Source organism: Ctenopharyngodon idella, chromosome 15, assembly GCF_019924925.1.
Source record: "Ctenopharyngodon idella isolate HZGC_01 chromosome 15, HZGC01, whole genome shotgun sequence".
NCBI classification, from domain to species: domain Eukaryota; kingdom Metazoa; phylum Chordata; class Actinopteri; order Cypriniformes; family Xenocyprididae; genus Ctenopharyngodon; species Ctenopharyngodon idella.
In genome coordinates this window covers 34,841,204-34,859,962 of record NC_067234.1, presented here as the reverse complement: position 1 = coordinate 34,859,962, position 18,759 = coordinate 34,841,204, and the positions used below count along the sequence as shown (strand labels likewise).

Sequence of the window (18,759 nt, the reverse complement as noted above, 5' to 3'; positions counted from 1 at the left end):
TATATATATATATATATATACATAAAATATTCTCATTTTTAGGAAAAAATTTTTACATTTTAAGAAATTTTTACATTTAAAATATTTTATAATATTCACATTCTCTGAAAAATACAGTTTTAAAAATCACATGTTCTCAAGATAATGTGTTTTTTGATAATGTGTGAGAAATATTAATGTTAAAGGTAAACTGTTTTGAAGTTGAAGTGTGTAATTTCTCCGTTTCCCTCATTTTCCAAACTCAAATTTTTGTGCACTAAACTCATTTCGACACGCTTCATCTTTAACAGTCCTGAGCGTCTCATTCACAGATCAGATGCTCAAGATTACGGCTGCGCTCGCGGACCTGAACACGGCTTCATCTGACCTGAATGAGAACTGCTGTCCATCACTCATCCAGTGACATGACATTTAAAACATTTAAAGCATAAGCATCATCACACACGAATGCATGCATGTGCTCATGCGCACACACACACACACACACACACACACACACACACAGTTTATATTTGTGCTGCCAGACTGATTTTTCATATTTCCACATTATACATGAATTATGATGGTTCACATACAAGTATGCAAATACACACAGAATGCAGAGAAGTGAGTCCGGGTTTAAAGTCAACATGAAATAGCGTTCACAATCCAGTTCAGATTGCAGTGGATTGTGGGAGATCTGCTCTCTGCTCTCCTCCAGCATCAACACGAGTGTAAATAACATCAATCATCAGGAGAAAATATACTTGCTCTGGAACAACAAGCATCATATTCCCAGTGAGAGATTAGATTTCATGTTGACTTTGCCCAGGTGTGTGTGTGTGTGTGTGTGTGTTTTCACATGCATCACATGATACATACAGGTAATGAAGACATGAACACACAATGACATCATCACATCTTACCGCAGCAGCTTCTCACTGAGCTAGTGTGTGGAAAACACAAAAGAAATGAAGAAAATTAAAACTAATCGTCTGCGGATGAATCATGTGTGTTTCAGAGTGGATCTGGAGCTCTGGGTGTGTGTGTGTGTGTGTGTGTGTGTGTGTGTGTGTGTGTGAGTCATGTGATCAGGATAACCGGAATAACTACAGCAGAAACTCCATGTGCCAAAGAAAGGGAAACGATCCCTGATGCCGGTCCTGCAGCTCCAGATCTACTGTACACACTGTAAAACATTCAGAAATCATGCTGGAGATGTCAGCGACAGTAACCGCGCGCATGGATTATATATGATCATCACGTTCATTATCAATGATCAGTCTCAGTGCTGTTACTGTCATATATATATACATCTGAAGGGCTCACAGGAGCAATACGAACTCTATATGTCTCTTCCTGGTTCAGCGGACAATCACTGCACTAGTGAGAGAATAATCCGAGATAAACGTCATGTGTGACAGGAGACGGGCTGGGGAAGTTTCTGTTTGTTCACACTATAATAACACAATAAACGAAAGAGAATCTGGACTGTGTCAGTGTGGAGTGAAACCGGTTTACTAGCGCCGCACAATTAACCGAATTTCTAATCGTGATTATTACAATTACAGATGCCAGAATTATGCAATCGTTCAAAGGCGCGATTACAAAAAAGTCCACTTACATTATTCTGTGCTTAAGATGTGTTTTTTCCTTTCTACCGCTTATCTTTTTAACTTTTAATTTTAGTATTAAAACTTTAACTTTTTTAATTTTAGTTTTATAATAATAACACAATATTTTGATTTTTTTTTTTTTTTTTTTTTTTTTTAAAGAAGAAACCAAACCAATGTATACTGTGATAATCGTAATTAATGACAGACAGACAGATGAAAGTGAAACACGCACCTATCCTCAGGAACACCACCACACTGAACATTGACAGCAGTGTGGGAATCACCACACCGAAGAAAGTGTTGAGTTTGGGCGGCTGTTTAACGGCGGGTTTCCGCTGGACGGTCGCGGGGCTGCGCTGCTCGCCCTCATCTCTCCCGGTGCGCGTCTCCCGGTGCTCGCCGGACTCGTTGACGCTGACGGAGAGCCGGTAATGCAGCAGCGGCGTCCGTTCCGACATGGTCGCCGTGATTGTCGCTTCCTCTCTGTCTGCGGTCACATGACCGCCAGTGTTTACCAGCCGCCTCCAGTCATGTGACAGAGAGTGAATTCAGCCTATCAGCTGCGGCCATGAGAATCTGATCTGAACAATTGTACTATAAACTCACAACCAAAACTACAAATGTAAGGTTTCTTATTTAGACACATCGTATCTGACTTCTTAACAATATACAACTTTATGAAAAACTCTTTTTGAACACACACACACACACACACACACACACGTTTTATGGGACTCTCCATAGACATGATGATTTTTATACTGTACAAACTGTATATTCTCTCCACCTACACCACCCCTGCCCATCACAGAAAACATTCTGCATTTTTTTACTTTTTCAAAAAGCTTCACTTAGTCTGATATTATATGAATATATCAATATTATAAGCTGCTTTGCTCATGGGGACTGAAAAGTCCCTATAAGGTTCCTGTGTGTTTTTCTTAAATTTCCTGTATCCACATTTCAAGAGGAAGTTTAGAGTGCACTGGGTCTGATCCTCCGTCAGTCTTTATTTCCTCATCATGTGTCGTGTGTGTGTCCTGCACACGTGTGTTGGAGACTCTCCACCAGCAGCTCCACCGGCCCGCGCACCAGCCGTCCATAGAAGCTCAGAGTCTGAGTCAAACTGGCCGCTTTATGAGCCTTGCAGTGCGGTTCAGGAGAAGATGTGGACATCTGCATGAGGAGAAACGGGAGTGTTACTGTGAAACTCACAAACTCACTTGATCAGATTATATGAGTTACTGATACACTGATATTATTAGCTATACTGTATGCCATTACTCTATTTGGAATAAAAACCTAGTTAACAGGAAACGTTCTCTCAAGGTTCTCTCAACGTTATGAATAACATTTTTCCAGTAACATTAATAGAAAGTTCATTCAGAGTTATCTGGTCTTTAATAATGTTCTCAAAACATCATCATTAATGGAGCATTTAGTTTCAGAACTAACCTGTTGGTCACTAGTCCTCGCCCGACGCTCCAGAGCGTTCACTATCAGCAGGTGGTTTTTCACACCGTGTTCCAGCGTCTCCAGAATGAGGATCTGACAGGAGGAGGACGAACTTTCCCTCACGCTCCGCAGAGACTGAAGAAGAGCGTCCAGAGAATCCCGTACAAATGCCTGCTTCTGCTGGAACTGATGGGTGTGTCTCGAATCAGATAAATATATATATTTAAATATATATTAAATATTTTTTTTCTTAATTTATAATATACAGTCACAGAAGTGAGTACAGCCCTCACATTTTTACATTTACATTTAGTCATTTAGCAGACGCTTTTCTCCAAAGCGACTTACAAACGAGAATAGTAGAAGCAATCAAATCAACATGAGTACAACAGTATGTAAGTGCCGTGTCAAGTCACAGTTTCATCAGTAAAGTGCTCGTAGCAAGGTTGTCTTTTTTTTTTTTTTTTTTTTTTTTTTAATATATACGCAAATAGATGGAAAAAGAATAGAAAATCGAAAAAAGAAAAGTGGGTCAAGTGTTGACGAAAAAGATATGTCTTTAGCAGTTTTTTGAAAATGGCTAAAGACTCAGCTGCTCGGATAGAGCGTGGCAGGTCATTCCACCAACCAGGAACAGACCAGGAGAAGGTCCGTGAGAGTGATTTTGTGCCCCTTTGGGATGGCACCACAAGACGCCATTCACTTGCAGAATGCAAGCTTCTGGAGGGCGCATAAGTCTGAAGTAGTGGGTTTAGGTATAGTGGTGCAGAGCCAGTGGATGTTCTGTAGGCAAACATTAGAGCCTTGAATTGGATGCGAGCAGCTACTGGCAGCCAATGCAAACTGATGAAGAGAGGTGTGACGTGTTCTCTTTGGCTCGTTAAAGACCAGTCTTGCTGCAGCATTCAGGATCAGTTGTAGAGGCTTGACAGTGCATGCTGGAAGGCCTGCCAAAAGAGCATTACAATAGTCCAGTCTGGATAGAACAAGAGCTTGGACAAGAATTTGTGTGGAAAGCTCCGATAGGAAGGGTCTAAGCTTCCTAATGTTGTACAGAGCAAATCTGCAGGACCGGGCCGTTGTAGCGATGTGATCTGTGAAGCTTAAACAATCATCCATCACCACTCAAAGGTTCCTGGCCGTCCTGGAAGGAGTTATGGTTGACAACCCAAGTTGAATGGAGAGATTATGATGAAGTGTTGGGTTGGCACCGACCACAAGCAGTTCCGTTTTTGCAAGGTTGAGTTGAAGGTGGTGGTCCTTCATCCAGGCAGAAATGGCTGTCAGACAGGCTGCGATGCGACCAGCAACCGTCGGATCATCTGGTTTGAATGAGAGGTAGAGTTGTGTGTCATCAGCAAAACAGTGATAAGAAAAACCATGTTCCTGAATAACAGATCCTAGTGATGACATGTAGATGAAGAAGAGAAGTGGTCCAAGCACAGAGCTCTGGGGTACCCCAGTAGCTAGATGATGCGACTTGGACACCTCACCTCTCCAAAATACCCTGAAGGACCTACCTGAGAGGTAAGACTCGAACCACTGGAGTGCGGTTCCTGAGATGCCCTTCGACCTGAGGGTTGACAGGAGGATCTGGTGGTTGACTATGTCAAAAGCAGCAGACAGATCCAGCAAGATGAGTACTGATGATTGTGAAGTTGCTCGTGCCAGTCTCAGGGCTTCAGTGACTGAGAGCAGGGCAGTCTCAGTTGAGTGGCCACTCTTGAAGCCAGACTGGTTGTTGTCAAGGAGGTTGTTCTGTGTGAGATAAGTAGACAGTTGGTTGAGCACAACTCTCTCAAGAGTCTTCGCAATGAATGGAAGAAGGGATACCGGTCTATAGTTTTCTAAAAGTGCTGGATTCAGAGTGGGTTTTTTAAACAGTGGTGTAATCCTAGCCTGCTTAAAAGCTGTGGGAAATGTACCAGTGTGAAGAGAAGAATTGATCATGTGAGTGAGTGCAGGTACAATTGAGGAGGAGATGGCCTGAAGATGAGTGGGGATAGGGTCAAGCGGACAGGTAGTAGGGCGATTGGAAAGGATGAGTTTGGAAACATCTGCCTCAGAGAGCATAGAGAAGGAGGGGAGAATTTGTGTGTTTTCCGTTAAGATGTTATTGTCAGTATATGGTGTGGAGAATTGGCCGCTGATGGTTGTTATTTTATGTGTGAAGAATGTGGCAAAGTCATCAGCTGTAAGAGCTGATGTGGGAGGGAGGGGAGGAAAAGAAGGTTTTGAAAAGTGTGCAGGAATCAGTAGAATTGTTAATTTTATTGTGATAGTATGTGGTTTTAGCATTGGAGACATTTGTAGAGAAAGAAGAAAGGAGTGACTGATAGGAGCTAAGATCAGTAGGATCTTTAGATTTGCGCCACTTCCTCTCTGCAGCCCTGAGTCTAGACCGATGCTCACGGAGAACATCAGATAGCCAGGGGGCAGAGGGGGTGGCGCGGGCTGGTCTGGATGAGAGGGGGTAGAAGACATCTAAGCAAGATGTTAGCGTGGTGCAAAGAGTGTCAGTAGCATTGTTAGTGTCCAGAGATGAGAACTGATTAGGGGGAGGAAGTGTGGATGAGACCAAAGAGGATAGGTCGGAGGGTGAGAGCGAGCGTAGGTTTCGCCGAAAAGTAACATGTGGTGGAGTGTGTGTTGAGTTAGGGGTCAGGTTGAGATTAAAAGTGATGAGGAAATGGTCAGAGGTGTGTAGTGGAGTGACCAGAGTATTATCAGTGGAGCAGCAGCGTGTGTAGATGAGGTCCAATTGGTAGTAGACACTCGCTTGAGATCGAATGAGGCAAGCAGAGTGTGGAAGTCAGCAGCCTGAGGTTTGTCTAAATGGATGTTGAAATCTCCAAGTACTAGCAGAGGAGTACCATCCTCAGGGAAGGATGAAAGTAACACATCTAACTCCTCCAGGAAGTTACCTAGCTGACCTGGGGGACGATAAAGCACTACAATATGGATTTTAGCAGGGTAGGTGATGGTAATTGCATGTGATTCAAATGAGCTATTGTCACAGAGAGCTGGTAGAGGATTGAACTTCCATTCATTGGACATAAGCAGGCCAGTACCACCACCCCTCCCAATCTGGCGTGGGGTGTGAGAGAAAGTGAAATTAGAAGAGAGGGCTGCCGGTGTGGCAGTGTCCTCTGGTTTGATCCATGTCTCAGTCAGAGCCATGAGATGGAGACCTGAATGAGTAGCAATAGATGTAATGAAGTCTGCTTTGTTTACAGCAGATTGACAATTCCAAAGACCAATAGAAATTGAAAGTAATGTACTAGATGACATGGGTAAAATACGCAGGTTGTTATGATTGCACTGCCTCCAACGTGGGGCACACGATTTACGAACCCCCCCCCTTAAGAGCGGCTTCCAGACGCTCACAAAAGACACTATACAAAAGTCCAGGTGGGAGGTGGAACGGAGGTGGAAACGGGGAGGGATGGAGAGGCCTGGAGACTGAAATGGAGCAGGCAGGGCAAGTTGCAAGGGTAGAGTCAGGTGGTCGAGCGGGTGGGTCGAAGCAAATGACCACAGCAGCGCAGACGGTCCCAGAGACCTCCACGGCGGAGATGATGACCACCACAGCAGTGTAGTCGGGGCTGGAGATCTCCACGGCGGATCTTGAGAGACAGGCAGAACTACAAAAGAGGGCACAGGCAGGGTAGTAAGTGTCTCTGAGGCTAAAGATAAACACACAGGGAATTCTCCTTGACCATAATAGGACTGGCAGAAAGTTCAGGAGAGCTCTCTATAGTCTCTTCTAATCTGGCAGGAAATTTACAAGCGATCTCGGTGTTTGCAACTGGGCAGACATTAAAGTCAGAGGACACAGGGAGTTCAAAAACAGCTACAGTAGCCATAACGGAGCCATCAGGGGATAAAAAAAGTTCAGAAATGGCCTCAGAGCTATCAAGAAACGCAGAGAATTCAGAAATGGTGCCCACGACCGAAACAGAGGCATTAGAGCTCACATGGGTTTCAGAATTTGCGCTCGCAGCAGACACAAAAGCACCCGAAAACACAGAGAGTTCAGAAAGTCCTCCCGCCGCTGACTTGGGCGAAATAGGTGGCGTGTGTGCAGCCCAAACATACCAAATGGCAGTAGCCATTACAGGGAGAATAAACAAACAGTCCACCTCCAAGTCGAGCAGCGCTCCATCCGAGGAACTAGAAAGTGCTGAGACAGGCGGACTTGAGTGCGTAGCATCCGGCGGACCTGAGTGCATAGCGGCCGGCGGGCTCGAGTGCGTAGCGGCCGGCGGGCTCGAGTGCGTAGCGGCCGGCGGGCTCGAGTGCGAAGCGGCCGGCAGAGGCTTCGGAATGCCGGCTGCTCGTGCTGAAGTCAGCGGTGGATCGTCCACACTGGACAACAATCCTCTCCGCTCTCGGACGGTTCCAGAGACCATGATGGTGCTTACTGCTGGTGCGGTCTGCAATGGACCACGCTCTGCAGCCGACGGAGCTTCAGCCGTATGGCCCCTCTCCAAAAAATGTCTTAAGGGTGAATCCTCCTCCACTTCACCCACGTTGAAGGAAGACCCACACAACTGCAGGGCCAGATCAATATACTGAGCCAGGGTCCAGCCGTCATTTTCCCACGGCATCAACTCAGCGATCTTCATATCCAGCCCACTACAAAAGCAGTCTATAAGGGTGGATTCATCTAGTGGAGCGAGATGGCAAATAGCCACAAATTCCTCCACATAACACTCTATCGGCCGCCCGTTCTGGAACACGGTACAAAGTGTCACTCACAAGGGCCTGGCTTGATCCTGCTAAATCCATAGTTGATGAGTTATTCTGTAACGTTCAGGTGTGGAATGAGCAAACGGAGGAGTGGATCTACGTGCAGGAGCAATTTAATAATAAGACTCAGAAAAGAAACACGAAGCACAACATACAAACAAACGTTAACAACTCATAACCAAGGGTGAACACAAGGACTATAAATACTCAGGGAAAACCAACTAAACAAGGTAATAAGGGGGTGTGGCAAATAGGAAGCACCTGGAGAACTTAACATGAACTATAAAGCAAAACACACAATAGAACATAACATAAGAGTCCAGACACAGGGAATTTATGACACCTTGCTTGGTGGAGTCGCGCAGGTAGAGTCGCTGGTCTTTACACTCTTCGGTCTTCACACGATGAGGGCTTCACACAAGGGCTGCCGCGTCCGCTGCCACGGTATACTACACAGTTTTATACCCACTTGATACAACGTTAATTAGTTCAGCAGGCCACGCCTTACTGACTCAGAGCAAAATGAGAACAAACACGACTTGCCACATGAATACAGTAAACAAACTTTCCTAGCAACGACACAGCACTAAAATCAAACTAGAAATAAAACAAAAACACTTACAGTATGTAGATCCTCCTGTTGCTTGGCTGCTTCTCGCTCATTTTTGTAAATATTTTATTATATCTTTTTCACACCTAAGAAATGACACTTTGCTACAATGTAAAGTGGTGAGTGTACAGCTTGTATAACAGTGTAAATTTGCTGTCCCCTCAAAATAACTCAACACACAGCCATTAATGTCTAAAACGCTGGCCACAAAAGTGAGTACACCCCTAAGTGAAAATGTCCAAATTGGGCCCAAAGTGTCATTATTTTGTGTGTCCACCATTATTTTCCAGCACTGCCTTAACCCTCTTGGGCATGGAGTTCACCAGAGCTTCACAGGTTTCCACTGGAGTCCTCTTCCACTCCTCCATGACGACATCACGGAGCTGGTGGATGTTAGAGACCTTGCGCTCCTCCACCTTCCGTTTGAGGATGCCCCACAGATGCTCAATAGGGTTTAGGTACCCTCAGCTTCTTTAGCAAGGCAGTGGTTGTCTTGGAGGTGTGTTTGGGGTCTTTATCATGTTGGAATACTGCCCTGAGGCCCAGTCTCTGAGGGGAGGGGATCATGCTCTGCTCATTCATGGTTCCCTCAATGAACTGTAGCTCCCCAGTGCCGACATGCAGCACTCATGCAGCCCCAGACCATGACACTCCCACCACCATGCTTGACTGTAGGCAAGACACACTTGTCTTTGTACTCCTCACCTGGTTGCCGCCACACACGCTTGACACCATCTGAACCAAATAAGTTTATCTTGGTCTCATCAGACCACAGGACATGGTTCCAGTAATCCATGTCCTTAGTCTGCTTGTCTTCAGCAAACTGTTTGTGGGCTTTCTTGTGCATCATCTTTAGAAGAGGCTTCCTTCTGGGACGACAGCCATGCAGACCAGTTTGATGCAGTGTTTGGCGTATGGTCTGAGCACTGACAGGCTGACCCCCCACCCCTTCAACCTCTGCAGCAATGCTGGCAGCACTCATACGTCTATTTCCCAAACACAACCTCTGGATATGACGCTGAGCACGTGCACTCAACTTCTTTGGTCGACCATGGCGAGGCCTGTTCTGACTGGAACCTGTCCTGTTAAACCGCTGTATGGTCTTAGCTCAGTTTCAGGGTCTTGGCAATCTTCTTATAGCCTACGCCATCTTTATGTAGAGCAGCAACTCTTTTTTTCAGATCCTCAGAGAGTTCTTTGCCATGAGGTGCCATGTTGAACTTCCAGTGACCAGTATGAGAGAGTGAGAGCGATAACACCAAATTTAACACACCTGCTCCCCATTCACACCTGAGACCTTGTAACACTAACGAGTCACATGACACCGGGGAGAGAAAATGGCTAATTGGGCCCAATTTGGACATTTTCACTTAGGGGTGTACTCACTTTTGTGGCCAGCGGTTTAGACATTAATGGCTGTGTGTTATTTTGAGGGGACAGCAAATTTACACTGTTATACAAGCTGTACACTCACTACTTTACATTGTAGCAAAGGGTCATTTCTTCAGTGTTGTCACATGAAAAGATATAATAAAATATTTACAAAAATGTGAGGGGTGTGCTCACTTCTGTGAGATACTGTATATAGTTTTCTGACTGACGAGTTTTACTCACCGGTGTTTGTCTCCATGACGCCCTGTGTATCCGGACACACGGGCACAGGACGGGCGACGACAGCTGATCCGAGCAGTGCTTCTGTAACAGCAGGGTTTTACTGTGCAATACTGTATGTACAGTCACGTGTGGCGCGTGTTCAAGCATGCATGTGTGTACCGTGAGCGTGTCCAGCGACTCTCTGACATCCATGCGTCTCCTGAGCTCCGGGTCACAGATGAAGTCATTGGGTTTGCTCTGACTGATCTCCAAACAGAGCAGGAGCAGAAGGACAGCTGGACGATCACAGAGAGAAAGGGTTAGATGATTGGGTTATCTTAAACCTGCGGGCCTCGAGATTTAAACAGACATTTGAAACAAGTACCAAAAATCAAGATGTTTCTCATTTTAATTCACCCCCTCAACAACTGCTTTTTAAAAAACTAGGTTTCCCAAAAGAACTACACTATTATAGGTTTTTATTTTTGTATCTTCATTTTCATTTCAGTTAAAGTTTTATTCATTTTGTTGTTGTCAGGATTCAGATAAATGGAGGACTCAATTGCAGTGAACCAATGTGATTTTTTATTAGAAAATTAAGAATAAACTTGTGACACAGTGAAGACACTCTGTATGGTGGCTCGCGTGTTCTCCGCACACACACCAGCGGACACACAGATTGAGGAAACCATCACAGGACTGATGACGAGTCCAGTAAGTGAAACAGTCTTACTACAAACTCCTCATCTTTGAGTCCTGAGCACAATATCACAAGCAGGGAAGTACCCCTAGTGAAAAAATAGTATACTTAAGCACAATTTATTTGTATGTATTTTAGTATAAGTAAATGTACTTGTAGCACGCTATAAATTGGTATACTTAAATTCTGTTAAATTGGAACAACTAATTTTGTACTAAATGCATTTTAGTTGTCCAAAAGCAGTGCTGAAGTTCAACTAAAGTTGTATTAAATATACTTGTTTGTGCTAAAGTGGAACTATTCCAAGTATACTTAAGAACACTTTAAATATACGCTTGTGTTTAAGTTTTGAAATGCAGAATTCAAACTTTAAATGTATTTTGGTGACATTAGAATTGCAATTCAATTACATTGTAAGACTGTTGAACATACATTAATATTATACTGAGAACAAACTTTCAGTGATATTAAAACACATTGCAATGGCATTCCAAGTTAACTTGTAGTGTGCTAATGGCATAATTATAGTGTGCTTCAAATAGGCTACAATAAAGTAATCTTTATAAATAAAGTTACAGCTTTAGAATCTGCCTTTTACAGACAGCCACAGTATGCCAGTAACTTACTTATCCAGTGAACATCAGTGAGACAATGGGAACAGATTTATATGTATATTGAATGCAGGATCCAGTACGGGCTGGAATTGAACCCGGGTCACGCAGGCCGCTGTCGCACAAGAGCACTTGGCTTACCTGATGCGCCACCACACAGATATAAACTCCGCTAAACTGGTGTTACTTTGTGTTCTCTCTATACTGTTACAAGTACAGCTATTAGCGCGCAGACATTATTAATGACAGCTATTAATGACAGCACAAATTATACGGATTAAAAGACTGTGAATCGCCGACAAAATGGGTGAGTGAAAATAAACGTGAAACAGCCTGTAGCTATACAACGCGAACGTGCATTAAACTTTAAGCTGTTGAAGAAATAAAACCAGCAGACGCAACATTAAATATCAAAAATGTTTTGCTTCCCTTTTACCTGACATGATCTGTCATTAACACAACACGAAGCAATTGCATAAACCGGCATAACAGTTTTATTCTTGTGCACGCACTAAAACACAGACAGTTCCGTTCATTGTTGGAAAAATGTGAACATGCAGAACTGCTTGTGTTTCAGTGTATGCAGATATAATCATGTGTAACATTCCTCTGCTGATTCTCTGCGCGCTTCAACTCTCACTGCACCACAACTCCTGACAAAAACACAATGAAATGATTTGGCGGTCTCGCCTTAAGCTGCGGATTTATATGTGACACATACATTAAAATGATTTACTTTTCATGCAGTAAACTTTTCTGGATTTATTTAACATTTTAACTTTTTTTTTTTTTGCTCAGGATCAGTTTAATAATCCATAATATTTTGACAGCCCAAAGGGCTGCAGTCCATATTTCAAAGTGCAAATAAGGGCCATTAAAGTAGCATTAATGGGAAAAGTGTATTACAGCAGGTGCATTGAAGTGCATAGGAAATACACAAATGTAATAAAACTTCTGATCAGGTCTGTGAATTTCTTTCACCATTTTAAACTAACTATATGTTGTTTTCTTTATTTGTCATAATTACAAATATTTACTTATGTAACTTCTTTCTATATGTATGTATATCTGTTTGCAACCATGCAAAATTGTGAAAAGTGCTATTGAATTAAATTAAACAATAGCCTACCTGATATTCAAAGTGTGAGCAAATTATTAAAAAAGGTAAAGGTCATAATTATAAAACTTACTTATGCAACTCAAAACACATTTCCTGTAAACTTTTATCTAGGCCATACTATTTTTATACTAAACAAGTAGAACTCAAATACTGTTCATTGAATTGGACATTTAATCATAACAGGTCAACATAGTATTCAACAAAAATAAATTACTGAAGTAAAAATGTAACACATTAAATCATTTTATTTGCAAATTTCTCATGGTTACGTCTGAGCTGTAGGTAAAAGTTGGATTTGAAAATTCTGTTTTTACAGCCAATTAGCAGAAACAAACTAGATGTTTCAGTTCATACCTCATGTTTTCTGTGGTTTGCACAAAAAGAAAGTCTCATCTAAAAAATTATATAGCATCATCTAAAAATAATTTGATCATTCTCGGATTTGAAATACACCGACTTGTGTCTTTAGCTACAATGACTTTCTAGACTCTAAAGTTTCCTTCTGACAAATGTGCCAAAACTGCAACACAGATTCCCAATAGTGATCTCTCCAGCGAGTTACAGCAAAAGTACAGCAAAACCGATTGTTGGTGAGTGTGATGGCATTCGCTTTATGGCGTGTTTGAAACATACATCAATCATTGTGGTTCAACCAATAGTAGGACGCTGGGGCAGGCCAATGGGGGTCAAGGTTTAGCTTCAGCAGTTACAGTGTTTTCAAGTCATGTCAGAAAGAAAGTATTTAAAATGCACATGAACATCAGCACAACTCATAATTATGAGTTTAGGTAACTCTGGATTTCCTTAAGAGTTTCCGAGTTAAGTACGTGACGGTGAGAAAACATGTCAGAGGCAATGGAGTCTGCCCTAGTGAAAAAACCCTACCAAAATGTATTTAAAATAGGCCTACATTCATTTCACACTAACTAAAAACCCATTAATATACAGTAGTCAACATTTGAAGTGGATCAAAAAAGTTCATTAAAGTTGTCCTTAGAAGAAGGTTTTAGGAGAACTTTGATGAAGGGTTTTGATCCGCTTCAAATGTTGACAGACATACTGACATAAATATTTTAATTAAACTTTATTTACAGTTCTTCTTTATTGCACAATGCATATTTACATTTATTTATTTATTTCTAAATATTAAGCCTAAAATATATTAAGTACATGCAAATGTAAATGCAATTGTAGTACACTTAGCATAAAATAAATGTATTTCAAATAGATTTTAGTGTATTTATTTTTCACTAGGGACAACACCTGAACGAGAGCACAGAACATAAGCATCCACCCGACACGAAGAGGTAGAAGATGTAGCTGGGAATATATAGGATAAGGGGAAGGAGCGACAGGTGTGGGAGATCAGATCAAATCACGGGCCGCGGAAAATTACCAGACAATAAGAAAACAGAGACGAACCGGTGACACACCCTTTGTTTTCTTTTTTGAATATGTCTACTAATTTTTATTTCAGTTTTAGTTATTTTAGTACATCAAGTTAAACTAAATTAAAATGATAAATGTGCTATTATTTTTTATTATTAGAAGCAATGAAGATGTTTTGTTATGGTTTTAGTTTTAGTTATAACTATAATAACCCTGATATGACAAAAAATCATTTTGAAAGTGTGATTTCTAGGCCTGGAAGACATTTTTTTACTTTGAAACAATTTTCACTCAGGAATTGCTGGTATATTTCACACATAATTACAAGAAATGCATCAAGTTAAACATGGAATTTTGAAGTAGAAAGACTGAAATAGTATTTTCTTGTAAAACATACTCCAATAATCCTTGTTTTATTTATAAAATCTTTTTTTTTTTTTTTACAGTGAAGCACTAAAATATTTTATTAGATACATTTTGAGCAAAAAATACATTATGACTGGAAAAGTCGTTAAACTCACAGATTAAAAAGAACCCTGATGAACCTGTGTTGTGGACAACGAGGGCCTTTATTTTGTATTAAAAATGTTTACTTCATAATTTTGTTAGATTTTATTTTCATTTCATAATTTTATTGATAATGGTCTTATTAAATGAATGTTCATTTTTTTATAATAATAATTTTATATTTTTTTAATAAGTATTTTATTACCATTACTTTTTGGAGTTTATTCAGGGTTCCTTTAATTTATAGCCATATATTTATATAGCCTATATATATATATCCCAGTTATAGATTACATATTTTTAGCAAAGTTCAAACATGTATATATACACAGACATAGGTATAGATATATAGATATAACGAGTCAAAGTCAAAAAGGTGTAAAAGAAAGTCCCCTCAGGTGCTAAACAAAAACCAAACAGCATTTTACACTGATATGAACTCTAAGCTGTAAAGTAAATGCTAAAATACATGTTTTTATCTTGAGCAGCTCATGCTCACTTACTTTAATGTAAAACGGCTCATTTGTTTGATTTAAAACTGTAGTGCAACCAAACCCTCATGCCATGCTGATGTACATGCCTGAAGAAATAGATACATTTGTGATCTGCCTCAACTTGTCCTGATGTTCATACCACAAATCAACATTCAATCATTTGTTCCCTTATAGTGAGCAGAGCATGTTGAGAAGAGTATTGATTACCCAGTAAAGATTACTGCACTATAAGTTTAAAAATATTATAATTAACTCTCATTAAACATCAGTCTGAACCTGTTCCTGTGTTTAACCCTGCTGCATACTTCAGCAGCACTGTCATCTGTCAGCTGTAGATTCACCAACACAAGTCAGTTTCAGTACAAACACTAAATAAAACTACTCAACGCTTTCTATTTAACAGAAACTGATTTAATTTAAACTATTCAACAGTTTCACCATTCATTCAACCAGAGGTGGGTAGAGTATCCAAAAACTGTACTTGAGTAAAAGTACAAGTACTTATAGAAATATTTACTCCAAGTAAAAGTGAAAGTAATAATCTTAATAGTTACTTGAGTATGAGTAAAAAAGTATCCAATGAAAAAACTACTCAAGTAGCTAGTTACTAGTTACTTTGTAATTATATCTAAATAATAATATGCTGTTGTATTGTTTATATATATATATATATATATAAACAATACAGTAGCATATTATTATTTAGATAGATATTTAAATGATCATATTTAGATATCTTTGCAACAAACACAGAAGAGACAAGCATTATTTCTGGCATCTGTAGCCCAAATATCATTGCATGTTCTTTGCTTTGTATATTAATAACACATACAGCTACATTTGAAAGAAGAAAGAGAGAAACTCTTTACATGTGCTCGCGCTCGGTCACTGTGATTTTGCTAAGTAAGACATGCTCCTGGATCAACATCTTTGTTGATCCTGGAACAACATTTCAAACAACCAGATTTGAGGGACAAGTTTACTCTTTATGTCAAGTTTAGGCTTGCAGCCAGGGTTAGGTGCTTCTACATCAGTGTTATTCGCCTATCTTTCCCCTCTGATTTTAGGGAGAAGTTATGGGTAGGATTAGGTTTAGGGGTAGGAATAGGGTTAAGACTAAATTTTCAGACTGGAATGTTGTTCCAGGATCAACAAAATATGTTAATCCAGGAACATTTCTTACTTGGCAAAATCACGCTGACCGCTCGCGCTCATAACCGCTGAACATCTGAACACAAACAATGATCAAACACACATTGGCGGATCTTCTTCTGTCTGTTCTCCAAAATGTAATCAAATGTATATTTCAGCAGGCGTGTGTAAACTGTTAACAGTGTCTACACAAACAAGACGAACAGGTCGCCGGCGCCGCCATGGCGCAATAGGCTATCCACAAATTACCATTTCACACTCTCTGAACAGTGGGAGCTTATTTAATGTATAAATTTAAATATATGTCCATAAAAACCGGTAAAGAAATGCTACATACTTTGTTATCGTGGCGTAATAATCTGTTTGGTTGTAAAATGTCGGCTATTGGCTGTATGAATTGAAATCGAATGAAATCGATACCTGTGGAATTGTTCACAGACAGCATACGCAGTTCAACTAATAAAGATCTTCATCGCTGGCAAACAATAGGACTCATTTGCATATTTGTTTTTAATTGACTGTAGGTCCACTGCCACTGCAGCAGCGCTTCAGACCATTCAGTGGTGCAGGAACTGAACAAATCATTCCCACTGATTCGCGAACCAATTTACCAACTTTTTGATCAAGTCTTTGAACAGAATCGACTCAAAAGAACGATTCATTTGTGAATGGGGCATCGTTTATGAAAAAAAGAGAGAGCGCGCTTGGAATAAACCACGCATTTCTTAACATGTACAGTATTGCATTAAAATAAAGTAACGAGTAGTGTTGTCAAAAGTACCGGTACTTCGGTACCAAGTCGGTACTGAAATTTTGAAAATGTGACGATACCCGCATTTCTGTAGTACCGAGAATCCGGGTATATTCGGTACCCGCTGATAGGGCTGTGCCAGTATTTACGTGAATATGACACGAGTGAAGCACAAAGCTTTGTTTACAAAAGAAATAATAGGTTAGCAATTAAATGTGACATCGCAGCCATGGAAACATTTTGGTTCATGCTGAATGAGAGAGGTACGAGAGTCCATACATTTAAGCTTTGTATTCTGTTTTGCGAATCGCGATCTGGTCACCTGATTATCAGAGAATTTAACAATATTCCATTAGTTATTTCACTGAACATGGAGTCTCTGTTTCTTTTCCCAAATCTTCACTCACGCTGGGGATTATAACGTTTCTTCCTTTCGTTCACATTTAGGCCTATTATAGGCTATTCGCATTCTTTACTGTGGTAAAGTAGAAAAAACAGTGTAGGACAGAAATCTTTTTGCTTGCACGTCAGTTTCTATTTAACACAGTTTGTGCTTGTGCTGGTGATTTTTACTTTCGCTTTCTCTGGCAGCGCTAAATCAAACACAGCCTGAATGTCTGAAGATAAAATACTAAGATACTTGACCAGCATAAACCAGCTCAAACCAGCATACCAGCTTCAAACCCTACCTTACCAGCATATGCTGTTTTTTCAACAGTACAAAATGGATGTTTGAGCATTTTTTTTTTTATTATTATTATTTTTTTTTTATATTTCAAAATGTATTTCATTGAGGTATAATTACACACACAAACATACACACACGCTCCAAATATTTATATGTATGATTACCATATTTAATATGTTTTTAAAATAGGCTATATAAAATAGTAAAATAGTTCCAACAGATTTTGCTGTGGTACCGAAATTGGTACCGAGAACCGTAAAATTGTAATGGTATTGGTACCGACTACTGGAATTTTGGTACCGTGACGACACTAGTAACGAGAGGAACGTCGCCCAGCGTAGCGAAGTAAAAGTACAGATTTTTCATTACAAATGTACTCAAGTTAAAGTTCCCACATTTAAATCTACTCTAAAAAGTAGAAATTTTCCAAAAAACTACTCACCTCTGCATTTAACACATGCTGACCCCTACACTGGGGCATGTTGTCACACCATTAAACACCTAATTACAGGCTAGCCTGTATATTTTTAGCAAAGCTCAAACATTATGAAACTGAAACTGTATACTGATCACTTGTTATAGATATTACACACAAAAAATATGATACTGCAACTTTAGACTGAAGCCCGGAATTGACAGACTTTTTGAACTACACACAGAACACGAGCGTTTAACTCAGAATCTGGTTCTATATTTAATCATTTTCAGTCCTTCCATTCGCGCGCGTTCACAGCAGCGGTGTTTCTGTTTTAAATGCGCGATCGCGCTCTTACCCACGCAGTCTGCGTTTGTGCACATGTCTGTGGCCGTCCGCGTGCGTCAGCTACTTGCAGTCCGTGCGCCGAAGTTCCGCGCTTTTTTAGGCAAGCGCGTGTGTGTGCGTAATAACAAAAGCACACGATCTGCGAGCAGTGGCGGAGCCAGGATGTTTTCATAGGGGTGGCCAGGCAGGGCCCAGCAACCGGTCTGGGGTGGGTCACAGAAATCTTCATTATTTCAACATAAAAATGAGTCTGATTATAATGTACTGGACTGTGCCTACAACACAACTCAATACAGTTCATTTGTTACTTAATTGAGTAAATTAGATCATGGAATTCTGAGTGAATTTGACCAACAACAACAACAACAACAACAACAAAAAAGATTCCTCACCTGCAGGCGGATTAATACAGGGGCTTAATTTCAACTTGTTCATTCAGCTTGTTCTGGTTCTCAAAACCCCCAATAGCTTGTTCTCAGTCTATGAGACATGCAGATAATACTGTAGTTCAAAGATTGTTCAACCTTCATTGAATTTTATGTACACACTGCATACTGCGTAAAATTTGTCTGTTTCAAA

The 18,759-nt window shown here is 40.6% G+C and overlaps 2 protein-coding genes and 1 pseudogene across 4 annotated transcripts in view; all 3 read right to left on the bottom strand.

The window, feature by feature from the left end:
- The window catches only part of zgc:153039 (uncharacterized protein LOC767698 homolog), a 29,594-nt gene extending 27,380 nt beyond the window's left edge, over positions 1-2,214 (bottom strand). The window contains exon 1 of the mRNA XM_051863221.1: positions 1,828-2,214. Within this exon, the coding sequence (XP_051719181.1) occupies positions 1,828-2,053 (226 nt within the window). The 5' untranslated portion in view covers positions 2,054-2,214. The remainder of the gene's footprint in view (positions 1-1,827) is intronic.
- A 174-nt stretch (positions 2,215-2,388) lies between these two features.
- Positions 2,389-18,430, bottom strand: LOC127495858 (uncharacterized). 3 transcript variants are annotated; one of them, XM_051863260.1, is made up of 5 exons: positions 18,191-18,430; positions 10,186-10,301; positions 10,027-10,107; positions 3,051-3,236; positions 2,389-2,771 (listed from the first exon to the last, which is right to left on the bottom strand). In XM_051863260.1, the coding sequence occupies exons 1-5, from the start codon at positions 18,213-18,215 to the stop codon at positions 2,616-2,618; spliced, it is 564 nt and encodes a 187-aa protein (XP_051719220.1). In that variant the 5' UTR covers positions 18,216-18,430; the 3' UTR covers positions 2,389-2,615. The 3 variants fall into 3 exon arrangements, with proteins under 3 accessions (XP_051719220.1, XP_051719218.1, XP_051719219.1); XM_051863258.1 differs by having other exon boundaries at positions 3,051-3,249; positions 18,191-18,415; XM_051863259.1 differs by lacking the exon at positions 18,191-18,430 and adding an exon at positions 17,860-18,177 and having other exon boundaries at positions 3,051-3,249.
- LOC127495846 (uncharacterized) lies at positions 3,256-7,174 on the bottom strand (annotated as a pseudogene).
- Positions 18,431-18,759: the final 329 nt, after the last annotated feature.